The 12,303-nt window shown below is 40.7% G+C and overlaps 1 protein-coding gene across 1 annotated transcript; it reads right to left on the reverse strand.

Moving 5' to 3' along the window:
• Nucleotides 1–6,060: 6,060 nt before the first annotated feature.
• LOC132043044 (uncharacterized) lies at nt 6,061–10,551 on the reverse strand. The gene is made up of 5 exons (XM_059433531.1): nt 8,491–10,551; nt 7,937–8,332; nt 7,152–7,437; nt 6,344–6,420; nt 6,061–6,246 (listed from the first exon to the last, which is right to left on the reverse strand). Exons 1-5 carry the CDS (start codon nt 10,549–10,551, stop codon nt 6,061–6,063), a joined length of 3,006 nt encoding a protein of 1,001 aa, XP_059289514.1.
• Nucleotides 10,552–12,303: the final 1,752 nt, after the last annotated feature.

A 12,303-nucleotide genomic window follows, 5' to 3' on the forward strand; every position in this document is an offset into this window, starting at 1 on the left:
ATATTCCTCTTCTTCGCGGTACCCGGATCTCTTTCTCTGTTTGCATCGTGATCGTGTATGATGCCCTTTTGTGCCCCGGGCACGACTAGCCCTATTTTGATCAAAGCAAGATTGCGACTTTTTCAGTAGCGATTACCCCGCTGTGAAAGCCATTTGGACTTTCTTTGATACGAGCCTCGATGCAGCCGATGTTTTCAGGCTGCCAATTCCTCCGCATCGGGATCGGTGATGCACAATAACGATAACCGGCAAATCCGGCAGCAATCCAATTTTGCCAACAACGGCCAACCTAAGCAGTCCTGAAACGGCGGTGGCCACGATTTTGATTTTTTTTTTTTTTTTTTTTAAAACCAGTTATCCACCCATAACAGTTGTAAATGCATGGATCCATCAATCTGTATCTTCAGATCAAGCGTTTCGGACCAAAAAATCATGTTTCCTATTTTGCCCCTAATCATGAAAAAACAGTCTTGATAGTCCAACCATCAGATTCTCCATACAATATATTTATAAGTGATTGTATAAATCATTATCCATCATCCTGGCAGCCTTTTCGATTGTAATTGTGAGCCTAGGGCTGATTTTATAAATTTTCAAAGCAACAAATAAAAAGTCTTTACAAAGCGTGCCAAAATGGCTAATGAAAGTGCAAGTGCAGCTAAAGACCAACCCTAAGTCTTATATGATGACTTATGTTGGCACTACAAATTGCTAAATTAAGAATATGATAAAAACTAAAACTTGAGTAAATGAGATGTTAATCCCATTTATTATGCATAATCCTCCATGTATATCGGTTGTATAGCTAAAACTTGAGCAAATAATTTGTTGATTGTTGTTCTTTTCCTTGTCAACCAACGTGTCCCAATTTTGTTCCGTTGATGCACAAGTTGGCCAATACTCCATGTATATCGTATGTATATCCGCGTATATCGTTAACATATTTGCGTATATCGATTGCCCGCAATCATGCTCTATATTTGGCCCTCAATATGTACCAAGAGCGGTACATTCTCTACCTAATGACCAGTTTTCGGAGGGATGAGCATCCGGGTCTTAATAAATTAACCAAGAAACGGCCACTAAATAGAAAATGTATGCCCATGCGTAACGAAGAGGTCCGTTGGAGTTCCATGTGCGCATTCAAAATGTGTGTCCCAAGTTTGATAAGTTGATGCACAAGTTGGCCAATACTCCATGTATATCGTACGTATATCCGCGTATATCAAGAATGTACTTGTGTATATCGGCGCATTATGTTGTTCGCTTTGTTGTCAACCAATTGTGTCCCAAGTTTGATCCTTGGTGCACAAATTGACCATAAGTCAATACTTGTGTATATCCACAGTATACTTGTGTATATCAAAAATTGTGTATATCTACCTCACAATTCTTGGCCCTTACGACCGCGTATATATCAGAAAGTATACACATGATATACCGCAAAAGCATACACCAGTATATTACATGTACGGTCCCAACGATCCGGGAGTTACCGAAATTCCTCAAAGTCCTTGTATGAAATTGAATCTTGTGTGTATCAGCCCTTACGCCTTTCCCAAGTTCATACGCGGAAACAATCCTCGCAATTACTTGATCAAGTGGATATACGCTTGTGTGTTCTCTCCCCGCAATTACTTTCTACTCCGAAGCCACATATATGAGCAATGAGATGTCCATGCTAAAAATGTTGGCAGTGAAGAAAGATTACTGTCAGTGAAGTCTTCTTTTCTGCATGATTTCTGAAAGCCCAGCACTGCTTCCTTATTAGAAATTGTTGCTAGTTGCTGCCCAGAAAAATCCATGCCAAGCCTTGTCTAGCTGCTGCACAACTGGTTCCCTTCAATTGTTGTATGTATAAAGCAGCCATCTTCCAACTTTGTGTCCTCCTTTTGTTGTTGTGAGTTCATGCTAAGCTTGTAATCTCCTTGCCAGTATACCTCATTGCTTTTTCCTGGCTGCAGTACATAGCAAATTTGTTCTCCAGTAGTGCTGCACAAACGATGCCCTGCAGTCGCACATCATTTAGCACCAGCTTCATGAATGAAGGCCACCTATTGTTGTCCATGCTAGACTCTTCTGATTCCCTTCAGTCGTGGCCTCCTTTGTTCTTGTGATTCCATGTTAAGCCTGCCTCCTTGCCAGGGTACCTGCAAAACAGAAACCAGTGTGAGTATATAAATTGCCATCATGTTCTCTTCCCCAAGGATTTGAACATGATGGCAGTGATCCCTATTTCTCTCCACTTCAACACCCTTGTGTCTCCATGTTAAGTCAAATCCAAGCTATGCTGTTAATGCCATCACAGTAGCCTTCAAGCAAAAAACCTCCATCTTGAAACTTCAAACTGATGTGAACGTATTATATCTGTTCCTTGCAGTCTTCTTGTCTTTAGTCCCTGCAGCACCTCTGAAATCCCAACACTGTGTCAATTGCTACTCTTTTTCATATTTCTTACTTCTACAGCAACCAGTTGTAATTCACGACTCGTTTATGCTTGCCAGGTGTGTCACTAAACTAACGCGATCTACCAGACTGATTCCCTTGAGTTGTCCATGCTAAACCTCTCCAATCTGCATTTTATCTCCAAGGCCAAATCCTTGCTTCTTCTGGTATTTATTCGTTGCTGCAAACCAGCAAACACCTCCAACCCTTTTTTTTTTTTTTTTTTTTTTTTTTTCTGTGTGTTCCCGTCCTGGTGCACACCAGCAGCAACTACTGCATTTATGTCCACCTTGTGCTTATTAGTAGCACCTTGCAGTTGCACACCATTTAGCACCAGCTTCATGATTCCCTGGCCACCTATTGTTGTCCATGCTAAACCTCAGCAGGACTGCTTAGTCTCCTAGTGTACTTGATCAGTACAGGACTTCAAAGTACACCAGGTCCAATCTGTGAAGCACCAGATCATGTTCAACATGAAGCATCAGCCTACTGAGCCAACACAATTCTGAATGATCACCTCTTTTGTTCTCCCACACTTCTGTCCAGTGACATTTCCTCTGTGCCTTTGACCCCTCTGATGCCTCTTCTGGTTTTTGTTCATTGTACAGCAACCTCAACACCCTTGTGTCTCCATGTTAATTCACATCAAAGCCATGATGTTTATTGTCACACACCATCAGCCTGTTTCTCACACCCGCAGTAAAAAGCATTTCTGCACATTAGTCCTACTTTCTCCATGTATCATTGTGGTGTTTAGCAAACCCCACCTTCCTTTTTTTTTTTTTTTTTTTATATATATGTGTTCCCCTCCTGATTCACACCAGCAACAATATATGCTTGTCACCAAAGAATCATCAACATACGTATGTGACACCATTGTAGTTTCTCGACGATACTTGCACTCTACAAGATCGATTCCTTGCGGTTACTGAACCGTGCTTACCAACCGCTATTTGCACATGGCGATCTTCTTTTGCACCGATGCCTATACCAACAATCGGTTACCTCCGTGTAACACATCATACGCCACCGTATTCTTGCTCTTTATAACTTTCTTGTATAGATCCTTACTCCAAAACACGTACCCAACACAGCGCCGCACATTGTTAGCAAGACTACTATATCGGACACCTTGCTACATACCTAAAATCAGTGACTCTCCACCCAAAAAAGTTGCAAATGAAAGTTTGCATAGATAGTATCTTCCCATCAAGTGTTTCCCACCAAAAGACCATATTTCCCATTTTGCCCCTGGTCCTGAAAATATCAGTTGTGATAGTCCAAACCATCGGCTCTCCATACAACATATTTGTAAATGATTGGATAGATCATTATTCATCCTCCTAACAGATTTTCGACCTTAAAAAACCATATTTCCCATGCTGTTCTAATGTTGCCGCAAAGCTACGACGATCGTCTTCTTATCCTTCTCTTTAGCATCAAACAAACAAGTACCAAATCATTTCAAATTCAAAGCTATCCTGCTATCCTGCTGTTAGCATCATTCAAATCAAATAGATTTGCTTTTTCTAATTGCTGAAAACAACAGCAATTTTCCCCACCATTTCTGATTTCCTGCAGTTGTTGCAAGTAGGCCTTGCAGCCCCCTTTTTTTTTTTTTTTTTTTAAATCAGGTTATCCCCTCATAACAGTTGTAAATGCATGGTTCCATCAATCTGTATCTTCACATCAAGCGTTTCCCACCAAAAAATCATATTTCCCATTTTGCCCCTCATTAATAGAATCAACGCTCCTCGTACTCATTGTCTAATTATCAGTAAACACAACAATATCCTGTCAATAAGCAGATTTTCAGGCCAAACCCAAACTCCATCCATCTCATTAATCAGAGTGCAACATGCAATTCAGCAAACGAAACTAGAAGAACATAGTATCACCCTACTCTCCTCCATAATGGCTTTGAGTATGATAATACACCTTCCTCCGCATCAGCTTATAAGCAGACGTCAGTATTTCTTCTGAGTTCTTATTCTCAAATAGGGACATTGTAATTTGTCACTATTAAGAATCCGCTTACCCTTTGAATCTAGTTCTGTAAAGGACTGCACAACAACCTCGCCATGGTCGAGTGCAATATTAGCCAAGTGGTCAGCTAATTGGTTACCCTCTCTCATAATATGCAGAACCTGTACATTAGCATTGTCTATAATTTCTATCAATTTTTCAACGACCAATGCTATATTCCAAGGAGGTTTCAACCGTCTATCCAATATGTTCTTCATTAAAGTGAGTCGATCTCCATAATGAATGAGTAAACATGTTGTGATAAATATTTAGCGACTTCAATGAGTGCCATGGCTTCAGATTCAGTATTTGTTGCATCCTCCATTTCCTTTGCTCTAGCAAATACCAAATCACCAGTATGATTCCTCACACAAAATGCGAAAGAGCTTCTACCAGGATTGCCCCTAGTAGCACCATCTGTATTACATTTCCACCACCCTTCAGGGGGAAAATACCACCAGACCTTTGTTACTTGTAATTTAGGAACGAATTGTTCCAGAATTTTCAGAATGTCAAGCCATCTATGAGGAATAATTTTGATACCTGGTTTCCTCAACCTTACCAGTTGTTGAATGTTAGTTGAAGCTTGATATATGACTCTGCTAAGAGAAACTTTATTCCTATGCTTATCCCCGTTCCTCTTCTTCCACAATTCCCACACAATAATAGAAGGAATAGCATAGAATATAGGTTTCATTCTAGGTAACACATCAGCAGTCCACCATTTCACTATAACTTGATGCAAATGCATTCCTGTAATATTAATACCGGCCCGACGCACGAAATAGGACCACGTCCTCTGAGCAGTTTCACATCTTAAGAATATGTGAGGAACAGTTTCTTCCTTAGGTGCCGCACAACAGGAACACATCGATGGCATGTGGTATCCCCAACTCCGAATCACATCATCCAATGGCACTTTGAAATGCCACACCCTCCACATCAGGAATGCTATTTTAAAAGGCAACCCTTTCACCCATATCTTCTTATAAACATCCCTTTTTTCACCCTTGCTTCTTATATATCCCATGCAGATTTGACGGTAAAATCACCTTTAGTTTCAAGCATCAACAAAGGCTTATCTAATTCATCCTCCGGCGGGTGGTAGAACATCATTTAATATGTATTCAGCAAGTTCTTCAGGCAAATTATTTCTGATTGCCAACTCATGCCACCTACCTTCTGTCACCACATCAGAAACATTATTAATATCCTCATTTAGGGAAAATCGGAGGTGTAAGGAAATAAAGTGGTCCTAAACCAGGTCAATTATCAAACCAGAACGAGAGAAGACCCCATTCTAAGTTGCCACATATCGATGATCAATCAAGTCTCTTGTGAAGCATTTTCCTCCATATATGTGAACCTTCTTTCCCATGGCACCAAAATAGGATTGTTCTTTTTCAAATATTTGTTGCTCATGAAAGAACTCCACAAAGATGGTTTGGTTCTAAATTCCACCATAACTTAGCAAACAATGCCATGAACTTGCATGTCGCTAAGAGATCTAAATCCCAAACCCCCTTCATCACAAGGCAAACGGTACGCATCCCATCACCTTGATGTCTATTCCATTCACTCAACATGATGTTAGCCCAATAAAACTCCAGCAAATATTTTATGGAGCTTCTCTATCACAAAGGAAGGTGGATCTACAGCAGATATCAAGTGCATTGGCATAGCCTGCAACACATGTTTCAATAAAATGGCCCTTCCGCCAAATGATAGCAGCTTCCTTTCCATCCCGGGAGCTCGTTTCTCACCTTCGTAATAGAGCTGCGAATAAAATGACATCTTACTCCTTGCGTAATAGATAGGAACGCGGATACATCAAAGTAAACTCCTTCTAGCACGTGCCAGTAACTCTTTCTACCTTCCGAAACTCCTCTTCATCCACCCTATCATGCAAATACACTGAACTTTTATTTTTGTTTATCAATTGACCAGAAGCTTGTTCATATTCAGTCAAAACATTCATGATCAAACCCAGGGATATCTCCACAAGGCCCGATGAAAATGATGGTATCATCTGCATACGCAAGGTGATTAATTTTCGGACTCACTTGGCAAACCAAATCCAAGAAACCACAAATTGCTATGTAGAGCATTCAAACCCTTGATAATACTTCGGCACGCCTAATATGAACAAAGTAGGCGACAAAGGATCCCTTGTTTAACACCCCTAGTAGCAGTGAAAGAAAACCATGAGGTTGGCCATTGATGAGTACCGAATACCGCTATTTCAACAATTTCATAAATCAAAGTTTATAAACCGGCTCACAAAATCCCATTTTTCCTCGTAACATTTGTAAGAAAAGTCCGCATGACAACCTATCGTAGGCCTTCGACATGTCCAATTTCATTACGACAGGGAACAATTGCATTGGCATTCTTGCCTTTATTGGTTCTGAGTCCGATATCGGAGATTATTTCCGGGTCAATAAAATATTCTCCACAATGCGCTACCCCTCACAAAACCTGCTTGATTCTGTGATATCAAATCCGGCAACAAATGGACCATTCTCTCATGCACCACTCTGGAAAACACCTTGTTCACAAAGTTACTCAGACTAATAGGCCTCATGTCACTAAAGGTGTGGACATCTTTGTTTTTTGGCAGCAACACAAGATTAGTATGAGTAATGTATCTAGAGCGATCCAAAACCCTTTAAGTCCCAAACCATATTGAAGATGCTCATCCCCAACAATATCCTGACATGTTTGGAAGAACAAGCCTGTAAAACCATCAGGACCACCTGCACTTGTACTATTTAAACCAAAAACCGCCTGCTTCACCTCTTCTTTCGTAGGAGCGGCAACAAGCTCTTCATTCTGCTCGTTACTAATCATGGAAGGGACATGTTTCAGGATATCAAACTGCGTAGGAACCACAGTTTCATGAAATTGTGCCTGAAAAAACCCAACCGCCTCCTCTGCAATATCTTCCGCATTGTCAAGCCATTGCCCCTGCGAGTTCTGTATTCTTTTTCAGAAAGTTATGCACCTATAGGAGAGGACTCCTCTCCATACATAAGGGACTAGGAAAAATAAACAAGGGAGACTCTCCCTTTACAATTAAGAAAGGGAAAAGGCCAATTACAACAAAGAGAATTCTTCACTAAGGCTCTAAACTAAGTTAAGAAGAAAGCCTGGTTGAAGAAGTCCATCAGAAGCACCAAAAAATGCAGAGAGTTCTGCCGATTACACTTGGTCTGCAGATTGCACATACCAAGGTGTAAGCCAGCCAATTCAGGGAGGCCTCTTGATCCTTTTAGTCTTCTTTCTTCTGAAACTTGGCATTTCCATTTTATCAAGCCTATAGGGTCCTTTGATAGAATCGGTAACTCAGGCTTGGTTATCAAATATGCGAACGGCAAAAGTGAAAATTTGGTAGGTCAATTTAGATAATGCATCCGCAATGAATTGCTTCTCGAAAATATGGACACGGTGAATTCGTCGAAAGTACGCAATTAATACTCAGCTTTAGAATAGATTGGAACAGATTCCAAGGGGGCTTTGCTTGTTGTTTGATCCATCTGATGAGAAGTTCAGAGTCAACTTCTAACACTATGTGATGCTGGCCATTTTCCTTAGCCCATTTAAGTCCCAGATATGCTGCCTCTATTTCTGCTTGATTGTTGGTACCATATCCCAAAGGTGTGGCAAAGGCAAAAATGAGGTTGCCTAAATCATTCCTCACAATACCACCTGCTCCTATCCTTCCAGGATTGTCAAGGGCACTACCATCTGTATTGATCTTAAGAACTCCCAACTGTGGTCTGCTCCAGTTGACCTTAGTAATGTTGATCTCATGAGTGCAAACTTCCATAAGGGATATCAAATTCCTCCAGGTAGGAGGCCACTGAATGTTTGGAAAGGAAATTCTCAGCATGTTAGAAATGTTTTTAACAACTGAGTATTTTACTCTTGGAAGGTTTGACATTTTGCCCCCATATTTAGGCGCATATATCCGTTCTTCCATAGATTCCAACAAATGAAAATTGGTGTGGCCTGAAGGACAAGTTTTTGGGCTTCATTTCTGTATTTTTGTTTCCACCAATGCAGCAATAGAGACCTGAGAGGTTGTGTTTGATGTCTGATTCCCAAGGAAGGGGAGAAGTATTGCCAGATATTCCTAGCAAAGTGTCCAGCTACATGGATGTGCTCAATAGAATCAGGCCCTGGGTCATGGCAGCAGTGGCAATCTGATGGGTCATGGCCAAATGTAATGATCTTCTCATCAGTTGGTAGTTTACCTCTCAAGGTTCTCCATAAGTGAAAGGAGCATTTGAAAGGTATATTTTTTTGCCAGATGAGAGAATTGATCAGATTCTTGGCTTTACTCTGTCTCACCAAATTCCATGCAGTAGAGCATGTGAACTCCCCTCCACTTGTGAGCTTCCATATGGCCTGATCAGGAATGTGCTCATTATAGTCGATCTGTGTGGTCAATATAGTTTGGACTAACTGGGGAGGTGCTATTTGATTGATCATATCAATATTCCATTGGCCCTCAATCAGAAATTGTGAAACAGTGATGTTGTTTGCTCTATTGCTTTCAAGCCTGTAGTTAGCAAGTGGGCCAATACCTAGCCAATCATCCCACCAAAAACTACAGGTACCTGAGTTTACCCTCCATTGAATGTATGATTCAGCTATCAGTTTGTTATGCATCATGTTCTTCCATATCAAAGATTGGCCAGTGTCCCATTTTTTAATGATGGGGTTGGCTCTCTGGCAATATTTAGCTCTGAGGAAATTGCCCCACAAGGTTGTTTTGGATCTAAAGATCCACCACTGCTTGAACTGTAAGGATTTGCAAACATCAGTTATTTGTCTTACCCCAATACCCCCTTCTTCATAAGGGTAACTAAGATTCTTCCAAGATGACCAGTGGTATTTTTTCCTCTCATTTTTCCAACCCCAAAAGAAATCTGCAGTAATGCTCTGAATCTGTTTTAGTGTTGTTTTGGGGGGTGAAACAGCTGATAGCAAATGTATGGGTAGAGACTGTAAAACATATCTCACTAAGGTTGCCCTTCCTCCATAACTAAGAATTTTGGATTGCCAACCCCTGATCCTGCTCACCACCTTAGCAACCATATTTGAGAAGTACAGGATCCTTTGCCTTCCAACATAGAGGGGGCACCCCAGGTAAGTAATGGGAGTTCCCTCTTGATTGAAGCCAGTAACCTTGTTGATTCTAGCAATAGTAAACTGTGAGGTTTCAGGATGGACCATGAAGTGACTCTTGTCTCTATTGATAAGCTGGCCTGACACTTGCTCATATTTTGATAAGGTTTTCATGATCAATTGCAAGGATTTTTTCTTGCCAGAGGAAAACACAATAACATCATCAGCAAAGCTTAGGTGGTTTATCTGGGGACCTCTTTTTTCCATATAAAAACCATGGAAGGAATGATTATGAAAAAGCTTGTTCATCATTCTAGAGAGCACCTCAGCACCAAGTATAAAGAGGGCAGGAGCAAGTGGATCACCCTGCTTAAGGCCTCTTGTGGAGTGAAAAAACCCATGTCTTGTGCCATTTACAATGACTGAATACCAATTATTAGCCATGATCCTCCATACCATGTCAATGATAGTTTCACAAAACCCCATTCTTCTAAGGACCAAGCATGTGAATGACCAAGAGACCCTATCATAGGCCTTTGCCATATCAAGTTTGATCACTACATTGTCCCCATGATTTGGCTTTTTGATTCCATGTATAATCTCCTGTGCAAGCATAATGTTCTCAGTGATGCTTCTTCCCCTTACAAATCCAGTTTGGTTGATGGAAGTGATACCAGGCAGTACTGTAGCAAATCTTGAACAAATTAGCTTGGAAATGATTTTGTTGGTAAAGTTGCTTAGGCTGATAGGCCTAAATTCTGTAAGCTTATTAGGGTGATCCACTTTTGGGAGTAGGACCAAACGGGTACGAGAGAAGCATTTAGGCATAGTGTGGCCACAAAAGAAGGACTGAACTACTGCCAGGAGGTCTATTTTGATGATATCCCAGCAGGATTGAAAAAATTTTCCATTCATCCCATCAGGTCCAGCTGCTGAATTGGGATTCATAGAGAAGACAATGACTTGCCTCTCTATATCGAGTATTTACGTCAACTTTTCATTGCAGCAAGAAATCATGTTAGGGATACATCTGAGGTAGTTTTCTTTGATTCTACACTCTTCCCCAAGAAAATCTTTTGAAAATGATGGCAGGCAGCTTCAGCAATTTCAGCATCCCCTTGAATCCATTCACCTTGATCATTTTGGATCTTATGAATGAATAATTTCCTCCTTCTTCCTCTGATAAGAGCATGGAAGTACCTAGTGTTGGCATCCCCTTCCTTAAACCATTGAAGTTGGGTTTTTTGTTTCAATATGGACTCTTCAACCTTTAGGTGCCTAATGTACTCAGCATTTAAACAGTGAAGCTTTACTCTATTTTCCTCTGTGTTATCAGAGATCAGGGCCTCTTCAGCCAGCTTGACCCTCTCTTCAAAATCCTTCACTTGGGCATATATATCCCCAAATTCCTTTCTAGACCACTGGCTTAGTGTAGAGGCAAGTCTTTTCATCTTTTGGTGAAAACACCACATTGGATCTCCCATGATTTGTTCACTCCAAGAAGCCTTAACAGTGTCAAGGAAAGTTGGATTATCCACCCAGCAATTAAGGAACTTGAAATATCTAACAAGGTTGGTTTGTGAATCATTCATTTCAATCAACAGTGGACAGTGATCAGATCCCACATAAGGGAGGTGAGTGTTAGAAGTATGGGGCATAGTAGATAGCCATTTATCATTCACCATGGCTCTATCTAGCCTCTTCCAAATTCTGAACTGTGGACTTCTTTGGTTGGACCAGGTGAAAGGAGAACCATGATAGCCAATGTCTGTCAAGCCACAAGCTTCAACAATCCCAATGAATTCAAAGCTTTTCCTCATGTTGTAAGGTAAACCCCCAAGTTTTTCTTCAGTGGTGGTGATGACATTAAAATCCCCAACTGTGCACCAAGGTAGTGAAGAATTGGCATAGTAAAGCAATCTATCCCAAAGAGGCCTTCAAGTGATTCCTGTATTGGCATAAACAAAGGTGGTAAGGAAAGTAGTTGGAGATGTTTATATTTCGATTCACGGTTATTCCGCTGATCATCAATCTCAAGAATTTTGCAGTCAACATCTTGAGTCCAAAAAATCCATATTTTTCCATTAGAGTTACAAACAGCTTTATCCATAGCTAATTGAATTCTAAAATTATGAAGTTGTGAGTTGTCTGAAAAAGGTTCCAGGATGGTGATGATAGAGAGTTTGTAAATGTTTTTGAAGGTTTTCAATCTTTCATTAGCCCCTTGGGTATTAATACCCCTTGCATTCCAAATGATTGAGCTAATCATTGATTGGATTTAAGATTGTAAAGCCTTGTATGGAGTCGGGGGCGAAAGAAATGATGGTGTTAGTTTTTTTGGGATTTTGGTTTTGGACTCGGAACTTACAACGTGGGTACTAGATGCACCAAAGGCTTTGATCAATGTACTCAGCATCCCCATACCATCATCAATGTCATCATCCCCCAACATCATCCAAGTTCTTGGGACTCATTATCCTCATCTAAGTCATCCTCAGTTAATCACTCTATAATCATCAAAGGGGTTGTCCTCGGGGAGGGAAAAGGATGTAGTGTTAAGGGTACATGAAGGGGTGTGAATATCAGGTGGTTTTTCTGGTTGGAGGGTTATGGTTTGGATTTTTAGGGGGGTGATATCAAGAGGTTCTTGAAGCTTGTCAAGGGGGGTTTCTAAGCGAATTTAACCCACAAGCAAAGTTG

Source organism: Lycium ferocissimum, unplaced genomic scaffold (genome assembly GCF_029784015.1).
Source record: "Lycium ferocissimum isolate CSIRO_LF1 unplaced genomic scaffold, AGI_CSIRO_Lferr_CH_V1 ctg20399, whole genome shotgun sequence".
Lineage (NCBI taxonomy): Eukaryota > Viridiplantae > Streptophyta > Magnoliopsida > Solanales > Solanaceae > Lycium > Lycium ferocissimum.